This window comes from Sugiyamaella lignohabitans, chromosome B, assembly GCF_001640025.1.
Source record: "Sugiyamaella lignohabitans strain CBS 10342 chromosome B, complete sequence".
Taxonomy (NCBI): Eukaryota; Fungi; Ascomycota; class Dipodascomycetes; order Dipodascales; family Trichomonascaceae; genus Sugiyamaella; species Sugiyamaella lignohabitans.
The window spans coordinates 1,369,907-1,394,703 of NC_031674.1; the positions used below are offsets into that span (position 1 = coordinate 1,369,907).

General features: G+C 43.7%; 6 protein-coding genes across 6 annotated transcripts; 4 read left to right on the top strand and 2 right to left on the bottom strand.

Moving 5' to 3' along the window:
- Positions 1-9,748: 9,748 nt before the first annotated feature.
- AWJ20_2447 (uncharacterized protein) lies at positions 9,749-10,438 on the top strand (the record flags this gene model as incomplete). The annotated part of the gene is made up of 1 exon (XM_018879390.1): positions 9,749-10,438. The coding sequence occupies one exon, from the start codon at positions 9,749-9,751 to the stop codon at positions 10,436-10,438; it is 690 nt and encodes a 229-aa protein (XP_018737311.1).
- A 2,193-nt stretch (positions 10,439-12,631) lies between these two features.
- SPE2 (adenosylmethionine decarboxylase SPE2) lies at positions 12,632-13,906 on the top strand (the record flags this gene model as incomplete). The annotated part of the gene is made up of 1 exon (XM_018879391.1): positions 12,632-13,906. One exon carries the CDS (start codon positions 12,632-12,634, stop codon positions 13,904-13,906), a length of 1,275 nt encoding a protein of 424 aa, XP_018737312.1.
- Positions 13,907-14,972: 1,066 nt separating this feature from the next.
- Positions 14,973-19,265, top strand: RKR1 (ubiquitin-protein ligase RKR1; the record flags this gene model as incomplete). Its single annotated transcript, XM_018879392.1, has 1 exon — positions 14,973-19,265. One exon carries the CDS (start codon positions 14,973-14,975, stop codon positions 19,263-19,265), a length of 4,293 nt encoding a protein of 1,430 aa, XP_018737313.1.
- A 261-nt stretch (positions 19,266-19,526) lies between these two features.
- Positions 19,527-20,390, top strand: MRPS28 (mitochondrial 37S ribosomal protein MRPS28; the record flags this gene model as incomplete). Its single annotated transcript, XM_018879394.1, has 1 exon — positions 19,527-20,390. One exon carries the CDS (start codon positions 19,527-19,529, stop codon positions 20,388-20,390), a length of 864 nt encoding a protein of 287 aa, XP_018737314.1.
- Positions 20,391-20,740: 350 nt separating this feature from the next.
- MET2 (homoserine O-acetyltransferase) lies at positions 20,741-22,240 on the bottom strand (the record flags this gene model as incomplete). Its single annotated transcript, XM_018879395.1, has 1 exon — positions 20,741-22,240. One exon carries the CDS (start codon positions 22,238-22,240, stop codon positions 20,741-20,743), a length of 1,500 nt encoding a protein of 499 aa, XP_018737315.1.
- A 270-nt stretch (positions 22,241-22,510) lies between these two features.
- On the bottom strand, positions 22,511-24,598 carry MTO1 (Mto1p; the record flags this gene model as incomplete). Its single annotated transcript, XM_018879396.1, has 1 exon — positions 22,511-24,598. The coding sequence occupies one exon, from the start codon at positions 24,596-24,598 to the stop codon at positions 22,511-22,513; it is 2,088 nt and encodes a 695-aa protein (XP_018737316.1).
- Between the last annotated feature and the right edge of the window lie 199 nt (positions 24,599-24,797).

The following is a 24,797-nucleotide window of genomic DNA, read 5'->3' on the forward strand; positions in this document are numbered from 1 at the left end:
GCAGATGCATGCTTCTATAAATGGAATTTGGCAGAGAATGATTTCGAGAACGAAGGGGTAAGAGTGAAAGCAGGGGTAAACAACATGCAATAAACAGTAGAAACCGTTGCGAAGAATCCGAACTTCAAAATCGATCATCTAAATAAGAGAGCTCCAGACCGGCACTGCAGGCAGATTACTGCGAAGTTTTGTCCTGGCTACAGAAGACCGGTATAGGATTGCCGATGGGTCAAAATACATAATACCACGCGCCCGTTACTGTGGCCCCGCTGCTCCCTATAGAGTGGGGTAATTTTCAGTAAATACAGGAATAGGGGGGAGGGAGATGTTGGATTTAATTGCCCGATTGAAATAATAATACGGTCAACCTATTACAATGCTTGCCAAAAACGTGTTTTGTTTATACTTGGCACAAGATGTTTATATCGGCAGAAACATAACAGAAAGTACTACGGCGGCGAAAGCTTAACGCCTCTTTCGAAAAAATAAAAACCTTCCTTAAAGCAGATATGGATTTAGACTTAGTAGTTTATGAGCAACGGCATTAGTTAGTTGAACGAAACCATGTTACTATATTCCGCTCCATTGGCTAATATTATAGTTCAGGTGATGCCGAATCCAAAATAAATGACAGATACAAATCTACCCGACTATCGACAATGCATATGCATATAAATATGCGCAGCAGGCGCTGATAATAGTCGCATGCTTCCCATCAAATATGAAGGTATGCAAGATGTGAACCCCTTATTTTCTCTGGCTTGGAATTTAACACTTACAGTCTGGGAAGTCTGGTTCTGGCGGATAATTATGAAGTTTAATAGTCGATCTTCCCACTAGTATAAAATCAGACTGTTGCCCCGAGCTCAACCTTTTTTTCTCATCTCAATTAACGTTCATTCATTTCAATTTTCGCTTTCTGTCGAAGTCCACTCTTTTATTTTCCTAGTATTTTACTACATTTCTAACTTAAAAATGGTCTCTGCTCTTACTGCTCTTTCCAGCGTTGCCCTCCTTGCTGGTGCCGCTCAAGCTGGTTACAACTCCACTGTTGTCGTCACTGCTACTACTGAAGGTGCTACTGTAGTCAGCACTGACGTTGTCACCATTACTTCTTGCACTGGTTCCAACGTTGTTTCTTGTCACTACGTTACCTCGACTCCTTCTGCTGCCGCTACTCCTGCCAGTGAGTCTTCTGCTGCTCCTGCCCCTGAGTCCTCTTCATCTGCTCCTGCTGTCGCCCCTGTCGCGTCTTCGGCCCCCGCCCCTGCTCCTGCCCCTGGGACTACTGCCGCTGCAGTTGCCTCCCCTGTTACCTCTCCTGCCGCTGCCCCTGTTCAATCTGAGGCTCCTCCTGCTACCCCCGAGGCTCCTGCTGCACCTGAATCCTCCAGCCCCGTTACCATCATCACTGTCATTGAGGGTGTTACTGTTACCGTTGTCGGTGCTAGCACTGTTGCTCCCGTTCCTCAAGCCACTGGTAACTCTACCCTTGCTCCTGCTGTTGTCCCTGAGTCTACTGAGGTCGCTCAATCTAACGGACAAGCTATCATTAAGGCCGGTCTTCCTGCCATTGCCATTGGCGCTGCTGTCGCTATGTTGATGTAAGGTGTTTTTCCTTGCGTTGCAAGTTTTACGAGCTATTTAATGACACTTTCTACTGTATGAAAATTTAATTTTGTTTTATTTTTAGTTTATTATATTTTATTTTATTTCGTTTGACCACTACTTCTAGACCTCTTCTCCCAAATGAATTTGATGCGTGCACCTCCACAGTGTTTTCTGCGTTGAAAGCAGTAGTCAGGTGAACGATAACCTCTGGCAACTCTTACAGCGAGTTTAATGGACTCAGACGATTACATTTCGTTTACTAAAGCTGCCACCAAGTGATGTCGGATAAAAATCTCCGAGACATGGACAAGGTTAACGCACAGAATAAAGCAATCTTGCTATATACCCACCCAGCTTTGTATTTAGCGCAAGCGAATCCCATCTGAAGGTAAATCCTTTGACTGCCTCATTTTCTGTAGGAAACAGACTGTCAGTCAAAGAATCGGAATTTGATCTTTATTTGGATTGATTCTTAGCGTTTGCCGGGTCGTGGGTGTCTGCACAGAATATTTTAACAGCCACTTGGCGAATCCTCGCCTTTGTTGGTATCAGGCGCTACTGAAACACTACTAAAGTTTATTGAGACGAAGACAAACATTGATCGCCTTTGATATTCGTTGAAACCAAGCCAAACTATACACAATTATCAAGGTTTCTAAAAGAGGCATCTCAGAAAATTAGTTTGGCCTCAGGCCAGTTCACTCAGTACCCGCGCCTGAGTTATAAATAGCCTATCTTGGTCTAACAATGTCTGTCCAACTATATATACTGGATATCCAAGCCTGGTAATCTTTTTCTGTATTCGCTCGTTGTTATTACTAATTACCAAGATGAAGTTCTCTAATGTCGGTCTATTTGCCCTAGCTGGCCACTCAGCGATTGCTGCTTATACCCCATCAGATGCTGCGTCCTCAGGTCCCAACATTTCCACTGGAGGAGCTATTACCTCTGCATCTTCTAATATCACTCTCAGTTCAGGATCGTTTGCTTTGCTCTCTTCTACTACTGGCGGCGGCTCTGGTGCTATGACAACTTTCTACAGCACCATCATTAACACTGCCCCTCCAGTGCAAACTACCCTCACTCAAACAGTCACAGAGTGTTGCGATAATGTCTGTTCAACACACACAATAACTCCTACTGTTGTCGCTCCTATGGTCACTACGAAGACCTGTGACAAATGCAGTCCCGTTGTGAGCGCTTGCAATGATTGTTCTTTGCATCACTTTACTTCAACATTCACCTCGGTTTCATCAACTAAAACTTACACAGTCTACTCTGACTGTGCCACATATCTCCCTTCAGGCCAGTCGACCATCGCTCCTGCTTCGGCCAATCCCACTGAAGCTCATGGCTCTGCAACAGGCGGTGCTGAGAGTGGATCTGAGAGTGCCAGTTCTGTCGCCTCGGGTTCCAGCGCTAGTGGATCTGCTCCTGCTGCCGAGTGTAGTGGTGACAGCTGTAAGAGCACCAGTGGACCTGCTCAGGGTGGCGCTGCTAAAGCTACCGGAGGAGTTCTGGCCGTAGTTTTTGCATTTGCTCTCGTTATCTTGTAAGCAGCTTGTAAGATGGTAGCCAATATCAACCAATTTTCTTCTAGTTCCCAACTTTTAACCCATATTTTACTTCGACACATTATTTCCTTACTGTAAATTTCTTATATTTAATTTATATTATTTGTACTTGATTGATTGATTGATTGATATTCATTTATTGTCTTATGTAGGCTTAAACCAGCGACACTATTACATTTTAACTATCATATTCATTAATATTATCATTTGTTTGTTGTTGAATTGAATGAATTATCCCGAGAACTCGCACTTTGGGTGTTGGTAAACGTCTGAGGTTCAGTAAAGACCAGCACCAGATAATTACTCTTTAACTCAACCGTGCATTGTCTTTGATCTGCAGCCAGGCTGATAGATATTGCGTGACATGTTTAATTCCTTTTTTAGTTCCAAATACCATATGGTCATTGAAGCTAGGTAGTTTGTCACGTAGGTCTTTTCGTGCATTTGTACTTGATTATAAAAGACCCTGAAACGCAAAATCTAACTTTAGCCGGTGATGCAGGTCTACCCCTGGATTATCCGTTTTTGTCACAAACGGCTTGCACATACGTATATTCGATAGTCATTTAGCTTACATAAACCGGAGGCACATTGAGTCCAGTTTAGCAGCCTACAGGTTAAATAGCATCGTTTCACTAAGCTATTACTTATATAAATTGTTTGAAACTCAGATTAATAGGGCTCGTTTTCTTTAAGTCGTTGATTTTTATTGTCTTTTTTTTGTTTTCTACAGTAGTTTGTTAAACTCCACCACAGATCCCCCAAGTCTCACTATTTGACGTACCGCCCTGCAGACAATTTAACCTCGAAGATACTGTGTCAAAATGTGTATTACAAATTGCGATACACCATTGGCCAGAATTATCTTCCCAAATGTGATTATTTTGATCCCTTTTTAGACGAGACGTTGGATGAATCGCCTAAATTAACGTTGCATCTTGCATATGCCGCAAAACATATCTGCTTGGGCCCACTAAACACAAAACATGGCAATATCCCGAACGTCCTGCAGGAATAATATAGAAGACAAAAAAAAGCCAGCCAAATGAAACAAACCATTATACCTTAGCACTTTGTTTACATTGTCATTCATTATACTCTTGAGTTTCGATCCAAAGTTTCAAGAGATTACGTTTGGACATCGCCCAGAAATGTAAATGAAATGTAATCTAAGCGAGTACGGTAATAACTTTATAGGAAATGAACAAGATTGCGAGATATTACAGAATCTGAATGTAGACTTATAATGCAATTTAACTATTGCCGTTTTGATTTTGGACTTGGAAGAACCTAAACTAGTTTAATTAAGAACAGAGCGAAACAAAAGGATTTTCAACTATCTTTACGTTTCAGAACAGGTGGGAAGGGCTATGTCAAGAAGATTGATAGATCATAACTCTCAATTTAAAATTAAATATTTTTTTCTCTGTAAACTATCAAATTAAACGGTCCTCGGAAGCTACATTGGAGAAATACGATATGACACACTAAAGAAAAAGATTTACAATTTAACTGAAATTAAGGCACGTAGCCTTTACAATAACAGAAAAGAAATCTGAAAACTATATATAAGGTATCGGAAGAATCCAGTCATTCCTCTCAGACTCCATTCTTTAGATATCCATCAAAGTCTCTTATCGCTCCTTAAAAATGAGACTCAATCAATTAGTTACAGCCACAGCTGTGCTCACTTTCAGCAGCCCAGTCCTTGCTACCTTCGGTCCCCTCTTTGGCAGTGGTTCTTCTGGAAGCAGCGGTGGCACTCCCATCTGCACTAGCGAAAATGTTGAATCCGACTGTTGGAATTCTTGTGAGCAGATGCTCACCTTTTCAGATCTTTGTGCTGGAAGTCAAGGCTGCCTGTGTTCTTCTCTTCAGGAGAACGCTGTTACTGCTGGTAACTGTGCTTCATGCTATAACGCTGCCAAGACCAACCAAATTCAGTTGAACTTCGAGGGATCTGGTACGTTCCACAACGAGGACTTTTTCAACCATGTGGTTGAAAATACCTTCTTTCCTTGGATTTCTAGTTGTGGTTCATCTCCTGCACCCGCTGGTGGTGCCTGCCCTGCCCCTGCTCCCGCTCCTGATACAGTTACTGATAACCCAGCCCCTACCACTGATGATACAGGGTTTACTTCTACTGATGCTCCTTTGCCATCTACCCCTGCTACTGATGCCGGTTCTGGTGATAGCGCCAGCACAGCTCCCGCTCCATCTTCGGTTCCTCCTCAAGTTGTCACGCAGACTCAATATCAAACTCAGCAGTTCACTCAAACCGAGTATCAAACTCAGCAGTTCACTCAAACCGAGTATCAAACTCAGCAGTTCACTGAAACTCAAGTCCAAACCCAGGACTTCACTGAGACTCAGTTGTCTACTTTGATTCAGACCCAAGAGTTCACCCAATATCAGACTTTGACTCAAACTTATACTAGTCCCTATACCACAACTCAGTTGGTAACATTGCCTGCCGGAACTGTTACTTTGACTGCTACCATGTCTGAAGCTTATCCTTGTGAGGTCACCACCACTGTTGTTATGACAGCACCTCCAATTACTTCTGATGTTTATTTCACATCGATTGAAACCGTTGAAGTTACCGGAGGCGAGACTACAGTTACAGGCACTGTTACTCAAGTGAGCACTGTTACTGCCCCACCTGTAACTCTCCCTGGTCAAGTTATCACCGTCACAAGCGTATCTACTGATAGCATTACTCCTGATCCTACTACTGTCACTACTGAAGTTGAGGTAACATCCACAGTCCCATATCCATGTGATAGCGGCACTTGTCAATCTACTGTTACAGATACAAGCTCGATTGTAACTGTCATTACCCCTCCTTGTTCTGAAGCCACTGTGACTGAGGTCCAAACTGTTGATATCACAGCCCCTGCTCCTCCTCCAGTAACTACCACTGCTTTGGTCACATACACTAGCATTTTCTCCTGCACCATGGAAGCTTGTACCATGACCAACACTGTCTTCCAAAGTACTACCCATGTCTTCACCCCTTCACCAACTACTCAAATTGTTACAGTAACTGTTACACCAACAAGTAAGTATACTCCTACATCCAGTTGCTTGTAATACGTCATTTCTGTTGCTAACTTATATACAAGATACTCCTGATATTACACCTCCTAGCGGATCACCTAATGGACCCCCAGGAATGCCACCAAGTGACTCATCTCCCATGCCTCCTGCCCCAGCAGCTCCGTCTAACCAGGCCCCACCTCCACCATCGGCACCTTCCACTCCACCCATGCCTCCTGCCCCACCCGCTGTTCCTTCCGCTCCACCCATGCCTCCTGCTCCGCCTGCTGCTCCTCCCGCTCCACCCATGCCTCCTACCCCGCCCGCTGCTCCTTCCGCTCCACCCATGCCTCTTGCACCACCTGCTGCTCCTTCAGCTCCTCCAGCTGCCCCCCCTGCTTCTTCAGCTCCTCCAGCTCCTCCAGCCCCTCCAGCCCCTCCAGCCCCTCCAGCCCCTCCAGCCCCTCCAGCTCCTCCAGCTTCCCCAACTCCTCCAGCCATGCCATCTCACCCAGCTACTCCTTCCTCGCCCCCATCACCCCCATCACCTCCTTCTCCTCCATCTCCACCACCTGCTCCCTTACCTCCAGTTACACCTGCCCCACCACCTTCCTCTGCTGCTCCTCAACCTCCAATGACCCCACCACCTTCATCTGCTGCTCCTAAACCCCCAATGCCCCCATCTCCTTCCTCTCCACCTTCAAGTCCTATCGGACCAGTTCAACCAGGTGGTTGTGCCCCTGCTGTCACTGTGACTGTAACCGCCGCAACTGCTACTGTTACCGTAAATAACTGTGAGAACTGCCCTGTTTCTGGAACTGGCTTGGCAGCTCAGGATCTTTCTATGGCCGTTGAACAAGGAAACCTTGGAGCAAGCGTGAAGAACCAATTGATTTCGGAAAACAGCAAGTTGCGGGTTATTAGAGATGCTGCTAAGAAAGTGACATCCAAATCTGGCGCTTCATCTGTTGCCAGTGTCGGTTACTCGAGTTTGGGACTCGTTGTCTTGTTCGGACTTTTAATTTAAACCTCATCTGATACAAAGAGCATGGACTAGCCTCCCACATTCATTACTTACCCCAATCACTCATTAACTTTCTTTTCTTCTATCAAGACTTTCTTTAAATTCAATTTTTATTTATATATATATTTTTATTATACTTTATTAGGCTATTCTTTCTCTAATACATTATTTTGAAAATACTTCGTTAGCCTTACTGCCCCGCTTACTCTATAGCTTCCTGTTTGAGAGGATTTGTGATTTTGGGTTTAGTCGAAGAAGTAAACGAAATTTTGAAATTGACATGAAATCTAGAACAAAGAACGGTAATAGAAAACTCATGATCAGTCTTCCCGGATATATAAAGTGTAGGGCCCTGTCGTCAACTTTTGAAGGACATAGCAACGACAGCTGATAACAAGACAATGATATCGACTCTGTGTGCATTGACGTCCTTCTTAATAGCTTGCCAAATCGCTGGAGTTTCTTCTCAAAGAATCCTTAGAGATCAGGCATTGGACAAACCTGATATTTCATCATTGCTTGCAGCTATAGTCCATGACCCTGATTTTAAGTCTTCAGTAAACGAGGCATTGGTTAAAATAACTGGTCAAAACCCCGGACCAGAAGATACTATCGAAAAATCTGAGCCAAGATATGACGCAGTAACAAACAGCGATTCATATCCGGCCATTGTCACAGTCGCTACTGAAAGTACTGGCGGTAATTTAGGATTGCCGCTTTATCCACCTCAGGGGCTGGCAAATATTGAACATAATGACAACCCAGTGATCAATGTGGCTCAAGCTCAAGATGCGGCAAGTTCTTATACAGTACTGACATCGCAAGTCTTGAGCACATTATTCAATGGCTATAGCGACACTGCACTGGGAGGTTCGGCAGCTTCAACTACTGCGGGAGCAGAAACACCCAGTGCTTCTGCAGCAGAATATGAAACTACCGGAGCTTATAACACTAACGCCGCTACTACTCAATATACCCTAGCTGGACCTGGTTCTACGGCAAGTGCGAGTAGTGGATACTCCTATGGATCATCGGCATTAGGTACAGACTCTACTGCTTTGTACGCAACGAGTACATTTGGGCCTTATGGTACCGATTCCTACGGGACAAAGACAGCTGAATCCTACGGTTCTGGGGAAAGTACTGCTACTGACACGGCCAGTTTGGACTCAACAGCCACCGCTACTGTCTCCGAATCTGCTCAAGGTATTTCTACAACTAGCGAAACAGCTGTCCCTCTTACAAATGGTCAGTCTAAGGCGAATTTTGGTCCCATTCTGTCCTTGGTAGTATTGCTGACTATGGGAATATTCTTTTAGATAGGGGGTAACCTTGAAACCTGGAGAACGGGGCAATATATTAAAGTTCTACACTAAGAAACTCTGATAATAAATACTAGTATATTTTAAGAGAACAAAGAGCACTCAGATAAGTTATAAAAGCAAAGAATTCCATAGATATCATCGTCAGTCAAGCGTCTTTAAAATTATGAACGCTTTAATTTTAATGACAATAATGGTGCAGTTACTCTTTGCTAATGTAAGAGGGGTCATAACTTCTCCGGACACCAACGTCATCATGACAAAAACATATCAAGGACCCGAAATACAACAGTCGAGTCCAACTATGGAGGTTGCTTTTCTGGAAGCTGTAAATAATGCGAATTATCTGGTTAAGAGCTGTTATAAATTATCCGACCCACAGATGGAACAAATACAAGAGGCTCTAAAGGCAGGGTACAGGTCATTGATCAAGGCTAAAAGGGATATACAGTCAATTTATCAGAGACAGAAAAATGACCCTATTCCTGCCACAAGAGATGCAAAAAGGCTTTTGGGGGCTGCGCAAGAGGTAGCAACGAAAGAATTCAAATTAATAACGCACTCATTAAATCATGCTTGCCATGAACAAACTGCAGACAGCATAAACCAACTGCGGACTGTGAGCAGAGAGTCGCCTGAAAATAGGGCTAATATGACAACATGGCAAAACGTGACCCACATTTTGCAACAGAGACTACACGTGGAAAAGCAAGATGAATCTCAGAAAATCACCTGGTTATCTATCGTTCTCCCCGCAATTCTGCTCACTATCTTTGTAAGTTTATAAGCTTCCCCAAGAAATAAATATTATATATATAATATTTTACCAGGTACCCAATTGATATTTACCTCTGAAGACCATGATATCATCACATGCATCATTATTTCTATTACACAAGAAATTAATGCGAACGAAGCGTTAACAAAAGACATTTACTGGGCTTTTCAACGGCAGGCATTTCTATACCCTCTATGGAAATGATCTTCCTCATATAAAGTAGAATATAATGATCATGTGATTTTTCGAGAGCCATATAGCGCCGTGCTTGCATTATGCAGGTTCTTGAGAAGAAGACAATAAATCAAATATTTTTTTGCTGATCAGTAGATAGACAGCCTACTGTGGGAATCATCTATTCTTATTTATTTATTTATTTATATTTTGGAAGCATACAATAATGGCAGTATTAAGACAGCCTCCAAGAACTCCAGTGAGACGAGTTGCGTCAGGGGCATCAGCTACCAACGGCCTTGGAACGCCGTCAGCCAAGCATCGTACATTCAACGACGATGATGATTTCGAACTTGGGGCCAGTAAGACAAACGAGAATGAAGAAGACTTGGAACAACCAGACGATGGAACTAGTAACGATAAAAATAATTCGGAGGCTGAAGAGGACTCGGATTCAGATGAGGCTCCAGAGGAAGAAAGTAACTCATCCGCTGCACAACAATTAAGGCAAAGAACTATAGAACGAGAGAGGCTACAAGCTGAAGAAGTAGCCAGAGAGAAAGCACGACGGAGAGAACGTGATTTATGGCTAAAACAACAGAAAGAAAAAGCCCTTTCGTCACTTCTCCCGGATTCTGTCTTTGAGGAGCTTGAAGAAGAGCAGGCCAAGAAGGAGACGAGTAGTAGCAGCAACACTATCACCTCAAACAATAGCATTCTAAACCCCAAAAAACCCCAGCATATTAAACTTGACGGATCTGTCGCTAAAAAGACTCCTAAGAAGACACTTTACAAAAAGGGACCAGTTCTCGTCAAGGTTTTAGGCCAAGCTAAAAAGCTGGCTCCTCAAAGAGAGAACGTTGTCAGCCAGACCAGAGACTCTTTTTTGAATCGTAAAAGTATTCATAGGCGATAAATGAAATGATATATATGAAGCACTATTATATTTATGATGGGAAAGTCTCAGATGACAGTGCTCCGCCCTAGTCCTCGTGAATCATTTCGTTTTACTATAATCCTTGGGCATTTATTTCCAGGGACAGATACCAACTCATCAATTTAGCTAAATTATATTGTTTCTATGATTTTCTCCACAATATCGGACTCATCAGAGTCATCATTTGGAACTTGAGCAGTCTCAGAGAGTAATATGCACGATTACCCGGCTCAAACTGTGTCTATTTAATGCAGAAAAACTTCGTGAAGAGTATTTTTTTTCTCCTCATCAAAATACTGGCTGTCTCCAGGAGGGGATTATTGCGGATTTAGTGGACGTGGTTTGTCGTTCTGATAAGCCTCAGGTCGTTTTATCTTGCGATAACATGCTATTTGTTCCTTTATTTCTAGTTCGAATAGATAAGACCAGCTAATTTTGTGAGATAGATCTGTATGGATGGCCGAAATAATCACCGGGCAGTTGTTATTTTGTTTGACTGCTTGGCTTCATATTCGGTCAACATTTTATTTTTATATTTTGAGGTATTAATTTTCTGTAACTTTTCTAGCTCTTTAATTAGATTAGCAAATTTTGTTTATACCAGCTTTCGGCTTATTACCGATTATAATTCAGAAATTTATCGAACCCGCTCACCCTCGAACCTGACTCAAGCTTCCAACAGGAGGCACTGAGTCTGAAGTGATTGGCTGATGTAGTGGAATTGGCAATCTGAGATCATTGTCAGTGCATGTAAGGCATTATTGCTAGGGCCCAGAGAGAATCCGTTTCATTTCTGGAAAGCGATATTTACATTGCCAGATGAGGGAGGATGCGGGGAGACTAGTAGTGCCAAGTGGCCAAGATACCGATATGCTTGACTACAAACCCTGTGGCATTTTTCAGCTAGAATCAATTAAGATATGATTAATGATCAAATGAGGTATTTTCTTTATGGTATTTTATAAAGTTAGGTACTTTTATTAATATACTAATATAAATATAAATATTAATATTACCAGCGGTGTTAGATATTTTCGTTCTACCTTAACTCCTTTTATTCTTTAAATATTTTTATCCCTGATATATTTTAATCTCTTATCGTGGCGCACCGCCTGTAGTCCTACGTTGCTACTCTTTTTTTTTGGCTGCTGGTCTCTTGCATATGGTCACTAGATCAACGAATAAAATATCATGCAGCTGCTAGCATATAACAAAGATAACTCCAACAGTCAAATAATATAAAAGAATTTTCTGCCGTTGACTTTTGTTTTAACAACAACACTTTTTCACAAGAAAATTTCCCTTTTCCTATTGAATTATTGACCGGATCTATCCGCTTTTATCTTTGAAACAGTAGTAATATTTTCTTTGCGATAGATTGCTATTTTATTCACTGATAAAAAGAAAGAAAATATTTTCACCAGGAAATCACTCAAATCTCCACATATCCTGCCAATTTGATAATTTTGCAACACAATATTTTTTTTTGCTGAAGTCAAAGTTTTCTAATTTTTAAACAGCTCGAATTTCACATTTGTTAGCCCAGTTTCTATTTCCAGGTTTTTTTCAATACTTGTAATTTGTTCAAGAAGTAAACCACTTCTTGTGTGAATTTACCGGTTTCTAGCGCTTTATTACAACCACTCTTACCTAGTCTGGTTAAAAACTTTCCGTGGTTCATTCCGAAAGGAATCCTAAAGAAAACAAGTTCTCCTTCTTAACAAACCCCCAATCCAAGTAGGGCCAGTTTTTTCCTGTCAAGTCTAGGAAAATATACTCTGGTGAGCCCTATTTTGATTTATTTCCAGTCTCAAAAGACTTTCCCTCGTATGACCAAGGAGGATCTCTTACGTGTCTCTCGTCCCGCTAAACCCAGATAACACGACTCACACCCACAGTTTTTTCCCACTTCTACACTACTACCTTGCCAGCATCGAGTCTGGTATTTAACATTTCTGATTGATATTTGATCATCTCCTTCCTTCCTGGTACCTTCGCTCCCCTCGTTGGTAACTCAGGTAGGCTAGCGGACGAATATCGTATTACAGATATCTATTGATAGAGAGTAAAAGCATAGCTTTTTGTGCAGTTACTCGTTTATTGCAGTTTCGTTTCAAGTCTCAGGACCCTGTTTGAAGTTTGTTGAGTAGCTCCATCTTTAAACAAGAGAGAATGATTGTTGATCCTGTTAACCATACATCTAAGTTCGTCAACCACGATGTGTCGGTTAATTTAGATTCGACTGATGCTTTCGAGGGCCCTGAAAAGCTTCTTGAGATCTGGTTTGCTCCGGATGAACACTGCTTGCCTTATGGCATGCCAGAGTCTGGTCTTCGTGAGATTCCTCGTCAAGTATGGGAGCAGGTTCTGGACGTTGTCCAATGCAAAGTCCTATCTGTGGTGTCCAGCTCAAAGATGGACGCATTTGTTCTTTCCGAGTCCAGTTTGTTTGTATTTGCCAACAAATTGATTCTCAAGACTTGTGGTACAACCACACTTCTTGTTGGATTGGGTCCTTTACTTGATGCTGTTAGCGAGTATTGTGGCTTTCCCAAGGACAAGCAGCCTTGGAGAGTCTTTTACTCGCGTCGCAGCTTCATGTTTCCCGACCGCCAGAAGCATCCTCATAAGTCTTGGAAAGACGAGGTTGCTTGTCTTGATAACAAGTTTGCCAACGGATCCTCGTATGTTATCGGTGATGTTCAAAAAGATCATTGGTATTTGTACCTTGCTGGTCCATCTGATGACTGTACTTTCCCGAGAAGAACTGTTCCCGGTTCCACTCTCGGTGCATCTGGCAGTGTCAGTAATGGAACCAGCATTACTAATGGGCATAACTTATCTGCGGACGCTCCATTTGATGATGAGACTCTTGAGATTCTCATGACCGACCTCAACCCAGTTCATGCCAATCAATTCTGTTCAGACAGAATTCCTGGTGTTGAGTCGAATAACATGTCAAGTGTTGGAGCTCCAGCCGATGATGAGGATCCTGGCCATGACCAAGGCAACATTGTCACCAAATTGACGGGCATCGACCAGATTTACCCGACTCTCAAACAAACTGTGGACTCGTTCTGTTTTACTCCTTGCGGCTATTCATGTAATGGTGTGGTGAATCAGGGGAATTACTTTACCATTCATGTCACGCCCGAGCAGGGCTTTTCTTATGCCAGTTTTGAAACAAACGTTCCTGCTGCCAAATACGGCATGTCCAACGCTGACGTCATTGAAAAAGTGGTCAACATCTTCCGACCCGGAAGATTCTCGACCACCTTCATGCGTAACAGAAATGAAGATGACGAATCTGACCCGGACTCTGCTTTCTCTTTCCGCTGCTTGCCATCCAAGTTGAATGGATACCAGCGTACTGAGAGAATTTTGTATGAGCTCGGCGATTATTCGCTTGTTTTCATTACTTTCGAAGCCAACCGGGCCTTGAAATAGGCTTGTAGTTGCTTTAGAATTATATACTGACTGATAATAAACTATTGTTATCATTTAAACTTTTCAGAATGGGATTAGGTACTGCCTCAGGCTGCTGGGGCTGCGCCCCAGACCCCGCTGCTCCTCTTGCTTTGCTCGAGTCGGGCATTGGTTTTCTTATTTTTATAAAATCAACCTGAAATAAAGAATGAGATCAGATCATAATTTTTCAAATTCAGAGATTTCTTAAGTAGGACATCCTATTTTGTGAGCCGTGCCAAATGCACGGCAACAGTGGGATCAATGCAGTGGTGACTGTAGTTGATCCATTTGACCCTGAGTGACAAATTCGGATGTTTTATTGATTTATTGATTCCTGTGAAATATTAAGACAATGGCGAGGTTTGGAGGATATAGCAAGTAAGTAGCAAGAGCAAATCAGTGTGATTTGCTAATATGGCCAGAAAATTGGAATGATGGTCAGAGGAGGAGCAATAAATACTGAAAATGCTCTGAAGCGGAGTTCCTAGTTATCTGGGACGCTAATAAAAATCAAAGGTCTTGATTCTAACCTACCAGATCGTCTTTCGGTGATTATAGAACCACACTCGGAGATGAAGTTTCTCTGTCTTACCTGACAGGATTGCCAGATCCATCGTTAATCACAAGTCCGTCGCTGACTGTCCTGTTTAAAGGGCTGTTGAAGAGAGATTCAACAACCAAGGAAAAAGCATTGTTAGAATTGATTGGAGCAATTGAAAATGACAACACTTCAAATGATATTATAGATGATACTCATCTACAACGGGCATGGGTCTTGATATATTCCAAACTTTCAATTGATGTTTCAATCTCCGTGCGGGCATCGGCTCATAGAGTTCAGGGAGCCTTCTGCAAACTGCTTGGTAAACAATCTACCAAGCATTTAAAAGATACAATTTCTCCATGGGTAGCTGGAACTTATGACATCGATAGGTCAGTAGCGACTGCTGCTCAACAGGCCCTGGATCAGGTATTTCCAAGCCCTGAGAAACAGAGCGCTCTTTTTGACATTTTCGAAGAGCCTCTTCTTGATTTCTCAACTAATATGATAAAGAATGAAAGCGCTGCTTCTCTAAGTGATGAACGGTACGTCTCACCCGATGATTCGCAAGCAAAGTATTTTAGAGTGTTGAGATGCTGTATTGCGATTCTGACAAAGCTAGTAGACAGGAGGTATGGTTCTTCTCAACTAGCAGAAGGCTCAAAAGCATCCAAAAAGTCATCTTCGTCTGACATAACAGAAAAATATTCGGACATTATCGGATACTCAAAGTTGTGGAAACTTGCCCATGCTTCAGACGTTTCAGTATCGAGAGCAGTTTTGGAGTTAATCAGCTCCTTGGTAAAGGATAAGGGTGCTCATGAACTGGTTGAGCCGGTTCTGGAAGATATAGCCACGAATGTTGTTTACAAGAGTCTAAAATCCAGTGAACCTTTAGTAGCAACGAGTTTATTGCAGGCCCTGATTGGTCTTACGAGAAAATACGCTAATGTTTGGCAGCTTGCTAACTCCAAAAAGTCGACATCCTTCTCTGCACTCTGTAAATTTGTGTCACAAGGAAGTAGACGGTCAAGCGTTTATTTCTGGCCATCTTTACTAGCATTAGTGACTGCTTTGCCAACTGATATTTCTCCCTACTCCAATAGCGAAAATCGAGATGCTTTGTTGAAAGCTGTTAGCGAGGGAGTCACCAAAGAGACGGCTCTTTCAAACTATCATGCCTGGGGTGCCTACCTGACTATTGTTGAAAAGTCTGTGGTCGCTCAAGAAGATTCCCACCATATTATTGAAACTGCATTTACCAACTTATTTAACAGCGTTGTAATCGTGACCCGGCCCACGAGAATCTCTCAGGAGCTTGTGCAAGTGACAAGTAAAAAGCTGGTGAAATTTTGTTCATTAGACTGGGATCAAGTTTCACGATCTCTCAAGGCTTGCATCGACGAGATTGTAAAGCGCCAGAGTCGAGAGTCACTAACGAATTTCACATTAATCACATCGGCGACGGCTTCAGATACTGCGCTCAAACAGCAGTTTTCAGAATTGCTCTCTAGTATCATTATTGCGCTACTGGATAAATTGGAAAAAGGACTCAATGTTTTTGAGGTTCACCTGGTCAGTACATTACTCGTCTCATATGAGAAAGTCTTATTTCCAGATTCTATTCTTTCTCAAAGATTGGATTCATTTCTGGTCGACCACCTTCCTTCATTTATTGTTTCTGAAGCTAGCTCAAACTTGGTTGCGATTCTTGAAATCTATGCCAAACACCGTGTGTCAAATGGGAATTCTTCTCTTCAGCCTGTTTTGGAACAGTCATTCACTTGCATTATTAAATCATCCTACGAAGATAGGAAGTTGGATTACTTAGCTGGACTTCTGAAATCGTTTACCTCGCTGAAAACAATCGTTGCACCTATTGATGCTGTTTCGCAGTACCTTCGTTATCTTTTGCACATATCACCAGGCAATGACACCGATGCACTATGGACTGCTATTCTTTACGGCATATGCTCTCATGGAGTGTTTGTTAGTGAGGAGGCCGCTAACGATGCTCTCAACTATTTAACTATTACCGATGGACCGCCTTCTAGAAGAACAATGCAGGTATTTGAAAGACTTCTAGCAGATGACAACCAATATTTTGCGCAGTTCATTTCCAGTCCAAAAGGTAAGCAGTTTGTCTCTTATTTATGGACGATAGAACAGAGCTCGACAGTGGAAAAATTGCTTCATTCTATAGAATCTCCCACTACGGGAAACTTCGAAGTACTGTGCGAAGGGCTACTGGAGGAAGTGCAGCATAATAGGATTATGGAAAACATTCCACTACTTGTTGAGCGAGGACAGAGACTTTTAGAAAGTGTCCAACAGACTGGAGCCACAAGCTCAGCCGATTCGCTAAAGCAACTTTTGTTTTCTGAGTCTGATGTTATTGAGAAACATCTGAATAGTATTTTTGATGCCAAAGTTAGCTCTGATCTGGCAGTTGCAGACTCACTGGGCGGTGCTGTTCTTCTCGTGAGCTCTGGGGAAGAAGCAGAAAGTGCAAGCTTTGGTGTAAATATAGAGCAATTCGCATCAACTGCTGTTTACGTCAAGTCACTCGTCATTGAAAACAAGGCAGATTTTCTTAAGTTACCTGCTTCAACTGTTCAAGATATTATTTTATTTTTGCTATATGCATCGGAGGTCATCTCATCTGCTGTATTTTTGGGAAAGCTGACCGCCGAAGGCGATGATTCAGCTTCACTCCTTGACTTTGGGAGTGAAGTTTCCACGTTATTATCGGAAGAGTCAACAGACTTCTCTGTCCCTCAATTTGTTGAAGCTATTTCTGAGGGTGACAGGGGCTTGGTTAGTAGGCTAGTCAATTTATTGTGGAGTTCGTCTTCTGAGCTCACTACAAAAGGATACTTTTCAAGTCGAGTGTTAGCCAATATCTTTGATCTTGTACTCGTTAAAGCGGCTGATTCAGATGTGGAGCCAACAATCCCCAAGCTTCGTATCCTTTTTAAAACTAGCATACTTGGAACTACTGCAATACTTCATGGCCTCCAAAAATATCTCCTGCAATTTGCTGCTCTTGGTAACCTTCGTAATCAGTTTGCAAGCGATTTGATCGGTCTCAATGAGAAGCAATTTAGTCAGACTGGTCTCAAGTCTTTAATATATCTCAACATGCTGCTGGATGTTCCAGCAAATGACGTCAGTACAGAGCTGATCCCGTTGAATCGTCTTCTAATGGTACTTCAGTCGGTATTCACTCGTATCAACAATACGGAAACTGATAGCTTACTAAACTCAAGAATCGAGTTGACAAAGCTTGTACCTAAACTGATGAGCTTATATCCCAGCCTTCCAACAGTATTTGGTATCTGGAAATCATGCATACAGCTTCTTGAACAAAACTTTATTGATATGAGCGAATCTTTGGCTCTCAGATATTTTACATTTCGATTTGTTGTTGTTGCCCAGAAGGTTATTGACTCAACACCAGAATTGGCAGAGGAATTTGATTATTCGGGTGAACCAGAAGAAGCATATCGATTTATATACGAGGAATTGTTTGACCAATTGTATGCCGCTGAGGCCAGTACCAATCAGCCTGACTATTTGACGATTGTTCAGCTCCAGAAAGCAGTCTTGTCGGTACCGACCAAGCTCTTAGACTATAATAAGCTTTATGGTCTTCTCGGTACTCCAAGTTCAGACGTTCAGAGAATCGCATTTGTCTTATTGCATAGACAGATTCCCTCGTTACAGGAAGAGAAGTCAATTTCCTTCGAACTTCAGAAGTCAAGTATTTCTAAACAGAATGAATCAGAGATCGACGAAGATGAGGATGAAGAAGTGGAAGATGCTGCAGGTAGGTTCCCCCCTCGCCTGTTGAAAATGGTCAAGAATGTACCTGCTGTCTATGAGACCGACCACTCTATGACTGGTTATCTATGGGCATGGCAGCTTGTATATGATCACTTTCAAAACTCGTCTTATGACCTTCGGCGTGCATACATTGGTCAGCTGCGAAGAGATGCTGACAATGTGGTTGATTTGTTGCTGGACCTGATTTCGTATTATATTGTTGGCAATGATTTGAATAAAATTGCCGAGAAAAGCAAAGAGCTGGACAATATCGACAAATACGAGGGCACGCTAGTTGAAGATATCAACGATGAGGTGGAACTATTGCTGTTGCGCAGTTACTTCGTTGTTCTTCAGTATACCGGATCACTGGCCAAAAGCTGGTTCTTGAGCGTAAAGAAGCGCAGTGTTATTATTGCTGTTGAAAAGTTCACTGAGAAATATGTTTCACCAGTTCTCATTACCCGGGAGTTGAACACCATAGAGAAGAGTTTAGATGGCAACAGTAGTATCAATGACGAGAATATGAGTGCCAAAATAGCCCGAGCTACGAACGAGGTCAAGGCTTACTACACTACAGATGATCAGACGATGGAGATAGCTATTCGCATGCCACCGCTGTATCCATTACGGGACTTGCAAGTCGAGGGTATCAAACGGATTGGAGTTCGTGAGAAGCAATGGCGAGCATGGCTTTTGGCGTCTCAAGCAATTGGTACAGCACAAAACGGATCCATTATTGATTCATTAGAGCTGTTCAAACGCAATGTATCTATGCATTTCGAAGGTATTGTAGAATGTGCAATCTGTTACTCAATTCTCCACGAGGACCATTCTCTGCCTAACAAGACATGTACCACTTGTAAGAACAAGTTCCACGCCGACTGTCTTTACAAATGGTTCAAGAGTGCCGGATCCAGTAGCTGTCCCCTATGTAGAGCCACATTCAGTTTCAGACATGGCATAAATTAGACTGTAAAAAATACATGTATAACAATCCTCTCAAACCGAGTATCACATGAGAGTCTTAGCAATCTCCTACGAAGCAGGAGCAACGGGGTTTGGGGCGGAGCCCCAGCCGTCGGAGGCACCTCGACACACCGCCAAAGTAAATAGTACGGCTATACAGGGGTAACCCCTACCCACCTGAATTTTTCAAAATTGATCACCAGAGATGACGGTACATTGAGAACGACCAGGACTGGTGCCGGAATATATATAAATTATTGGAATATGTTTAGGCCATTCCGACCGTTTCAGTCGTTGGTGACTGGATACAACTCGGCCCCCAGTACATTAAATGTTGTGAGAAACTTCCATGCCTCGTCCGAGGCTCTGGTGAAGCAGAAGTATCTCAAGAAGATCCGAAGAGTGCACAAGCATTTTGCTAGTCAGATGATGAAACCCAAGCCAGCATTTGTTGATCCGGTATTAGGACGGCCAGGTGTGGGATTTCTGGAAAGAATTAAAGCCCGTGTTTCAGAACCATATACGCAAATCGACATTCTAGACGCACAGAACTCGGCCAACCTGTTATATGGAGCCGAGCAGGCTGCTTTACAAAAAGCTCCTCGAGAGGCCCGAGAGGCCATTTTGTCGGAAGAATCGCATAAACGAGGTGTCATCGAACGCATAATTAGCATGGAAAACTCATCCCCTTACCAGTCCAAGAAACTGGCAGTCAACTTTGCAGTCAAGGACTTTGCCCGGTTTGAGGGCGACACTGGATCCAGTGAGGTCCAGGCTGCCGTGTGGACCATTCGCATCAATTTCCTGGCCAACCATTTAAAAGAGAACAAACAGGATCTTAAAGGATTGCGTCAATTACAGCAACTAGTTCACAATCGTCAGGGAATACTGAAATATCTCAAGCGAAAGGATCCCGAAAGATATTTCTGGACCATCGAGAAACTCGGTTTGTCCGATGCCGCTGTCACAGAGGAGTTCCACATGTCGCGAAAATACTTCCTCCAAACACAATTTTTCGGTGACAAGACCCTGCCACTGAAGAGAACCAAGAAGGACACCAGAGAACAGCGCAAACTGGAAACCATGCGTAAGAAGGCTCGTAAATTCTTGGCCCAACAAAAGAAATAAACCCGTTCTCGGGAGCTTTCCTGTACATAATATACTGTTTAATGATGTCTTTTGGGGAACGGGGGTGTGCCTCCGGCGGCTGGGGCTCAGCCCCAGACCCCGTTACTCCTCTCGCTGTGCTCGAGTCGTTTCGTCGGGGATCCCAGTCCTCTGACCTGGTCAAAACAGCAGCCCGGGTCCCCCAAAAAACCCGACTCGAGCACAGCGAGAGGAGCAACGGGGTCTGGGGCGGAGCCCCAGCCGCCGGAGGCAAATCCCCAGTGGTTGATGGGGTTTGGATGGTGGTTAATCTTGTCGGAGACAGGATGGAGTTGAGGTGTAGGGTCGTCAGTTGTTTCGTTATATACACATTATGATTCTAGGAATCTCTTGATGGGGCCACCGACATGCTCGACGTCGAGGAGGAAGGTGTCGTGACCGAAGAGGCTGATATCGTTGCCGAGCTCGAGGTGTTGGATCAGCTCGGGTGTGGGACTGACCTCACGAAGTACCTCGGCGATTTCTTTCTGTTGCCAAGCTGGGAAAAGAATGTCTGATGCCACTCCGATGACAAGTGTGGGCAGATGCGACATGGTCTTCATTCCTTGAACGAGATCATCTTTGCCAGTCACAATTGCAGACTCCCGTGGCTGTTCTTCATAGGGGGTATCAGGAAGACTACATTGCGAGTTGGCTCCGGAATCTTCGCTAGGGGCTCTTTGAGATGCAACTAACCGAGTGGCTCTTGTTCTTTCACTATTGGTTTTACCAAGATCAAAAAGGTCCATGGCCTTTGACACATATAAAAGAGAGTTGGGATCATATTCCAAACAGAACTTCTCGCCCTGGTGATCTAAATACGTCTCAATAAGAAAATCGGGACATAATGCAGGCGCTTTTCTGGGGTCAGCTCTATCACGACCGAATCTGTTTTCCCATTCTGGACCGGATCTATAAGTGATAGTGGCGATTTCACGAGCGAGTTTCATTCCTACATGAGGAGGTACTCCATCATAATAAAACCCTCGTTTCCAGTTTGGATCTGCCATGAGAACTTGACGTTGGGTGTGTCTCATGGCAATCGAACTTGGATGCGATCTAGCACACCCAGAAATAGATACCACTCGGCCAACCAGGTCGGGGAATTCACTAGCAAGAGCTAATGATTGCATACCACCCATAGATGAACCTACAGACGCATACAGTTTCGAGATGCCCAAATGCTGGGTTACTAGTCTCTGTTGGGCACGAGTCATGTCATTTATACTCAAAATAGGGAATCTCGTAGCATATCTGTTATTGTCAGCTGGATCAATAGACGAAGGGCCTGTGGATCCATAACAGCCACCAAGCACATTGGTGCAAATGACAAAAAACTTGTCAGTGTCTATACTGAGGCCGGGACCAATGAACTTCTCCCACCAGCCTGGTTTCGTATTCTTTGCGTGCGATCGAGCATGAGAAGATGCAGACAATCCTGTATGAAGAAGAATCGCATTCGACTTTTCACTATTCAGTGTCCCCCAAGTCTCGTAAGCGATATCGAACTCTTGCAGGGTCCCACCGTAGTCGAGATCAAGCCGTTCGCTGCTATGATAAACCTCGTACCCAGAAACCACTTTTGCATACGACGGTTCAGGACCGAATTCGTACGAACTGGTTCTCGTCTCTAATTTATCGAGACATGGGAATGCCATTTGCGGATTTGACGACTGCTGCTGCTGTTGCTGCTGCTGGGACGTCGAGTTCGACCGATTCTGGTCCATTATTGTCACAAGCGATCCACGAGCAGTCAATCTCAACACCGAGCTTCGAGCCAGCCCGGCACCGAGCCTGGATCTCGCCCTTATACCCCTCAGAGCCACACTCATTCTGGATCCAAAAGCTGAATTGTGGAGAAGTTCACGGATGACCAATTCATGTATAACCCGGGGAGCGGCTGGCTCAGGGGGTAAGCCGCGCCTCCGGCGGCTGGGGCCTTGCCTCAGACCCCGTAGCTCCTCTCGCTCCGCTCGAGTCGTCTTCGTCGACGGTCGGGGCAATCTCCTGCGAAGCAGGAGCAACCAGGGTCTGGGGCGGAGCCCCAGCCGCCGGAGACACACCCGTAGAAAAAGCGTTAGTGAATAAATAGAGTATGTACATTAGACCCTGTACGATTTGACGAACCGGAAGATGTCGACACAGGCAGCGGGAGTGACTCCCTGGATTCGGCGGGCTTGGCCGAGGGTCTCGGGACGGATCTTTTCGAGAAGGAAACGTGATTCGTTGGAGAGTGATTGCAGTTTGGAGTAGTCCATGTCGCGGGGAATCTCCAGTTGTTCGTCTGCTTGAAGGGATCGGATCATGGACAGCTCGCGGCTGATGTAGGGGTGGTATTTGGCATCGATTTCCACCTGTTTCAGCACTTTGCCGGAGATGTTCGACAGGGCAGGAATGGCTGGGATAAGATCGGTTCCTTCAAGTTCACGGACTCGAAGGATTTCGTAGCCTGTTCGTTTATGGGGGTCTGAACCCCATTTGAATGGTTTGAGAATCTTTTTAGACCAGGAGCTGTGAGTATGGTTCTCGGAAATCAGCAGTTTTCTCGCTTCGTCGTACTGCTGTTTATCGTTCACGTATCGAGCCCAACGGTCATCTCCAACAACACCGAGAGAACGACCGATCTCGGTCAGTCGAAGGTCGGCATTATCAGACCGGACAGTGAATCGGAATTCGGATCTTGATGTAAACATTCGATAAGGCTCTTCTACTCCCATGGTGACCAAATCGTCAATGAGAACTCCTATATATCCCTGGTTTCTCTTGATCATAAACGGTTCTCGGTTAGTGGCAGCTCTTCCGGCGTTGATTCCAGCAATGATTCCTTGCGAAGCTGCTTCTTCGTACCCGGTAGTTCCATTGATCTGACCAGCAAGATATAATCCACTGATGCGTTTCGTTTCAAGACTGGGTCTCAACTCTCTGGGATCAACATAGTCATATTCTACACCATATCCAGGTTGAACCATTTTCACATTCTCCAGACCCTGGATTGTTTTCAACATTTCATACTGGATTTCAGGTGGCATAGAAACACTTATGCCATTGGGGTATACAAGATTACTATCTAGACCCTCGGGCTCTAACCATACTTGATGTGCCTTTTTTTCGCTGAATTTGATCACTTTACTTTCAATTGAAGGACAGTATCTTGGTCCTTTAACAGTTTCTCGGATATGAATCGACTTATCTAGATTATTACGCAGGATTTCGTGTGTTTTCTCGTTGGTATGTGTCAAATGACAGACCCTTTGGTCATTTACCAATGCAATGTCATCATTCATAAAACTGAATGGAGTAGGAACGTCGTCACCAGGTTGGATTCTGAGACCCGTATAGTCAATAGACGACTGCTCCAAACGTGGAGGAGTTCCAGTTTTAAGACGCCCCATTTGGAATCCAGCACTTTTTAACGTCTTACTGAGACCAAATGTGGCATCTTCTCCAATCCGTCCAGCTGGGTAAACTGTCAAACCAATGTGAATTTCTCCGGACAGGAAAGTACCCGTGGTGATAATGACTTTTGGAACTGCCAATACCTGACCATCCTCGAGAATAACACCACATACAGTTGGTCCTTCATTAGGGATAGAAGAAGTATCAGAAGTGGCTATAGTAGTGGAATCAGTTGGTTGATTACTAGACGGCGATGGATTATAGTCGATAATAACGTCTTTAACTGCTCCTTGGATGATGCTTAGGTTGGGTCCGTAGTTTTCTAGCTCATGCTGCATTTCTCTCTGGTAGATTTTCCGGTCAATCTGGGCTCTAGGACCCCATACAGCTGGTCCTTTCGATTTGTTTAATGTCTGAAAGCAGATACCGGCTTTATCGACAATCCGACCAGATACACCGTCTAAAGCGTCTATTTCTCTCATTAAAATGCCCTTTCCAATACCACCGAAACTAGGATTACAAGAACAGACTCCGATATTTGAAAGTTTTGGAGTTACCAAAACTGTGTTTGCACCTGTTCGAGCAGCAGCAGCACATGCTTCAGAACCAGCATGACCGCCTCCTACTACAACAACATCATGACGAGGTGCCTTTTCAAGCTCGCTTCTGAGACTGGCGTCAAGAGCGATACGCCGTTTAGCAACAGATGTCGCTACTCTATTAAACAAAAGAGCTTGTTTAGATACTCGTGAAGCCTGTAATAGACTGTTTGCCTGGACCAGAATCCCCGACATTTTATATTCAGTCACTGGTCAACCAGACCGTTTTGAATTAAGTCGATGTCAATCAAGCGAATATCAATAAACTCAATGCTCGAATCACTGAAGATCAGATAAATTTCAGCGTCCTAACCCATATCTTATCACACAGCAATCATGCGTAAGCGTAAATGTACGGGTCGTCATAGGCCAGTCAACTTACACCAGCGGTCCA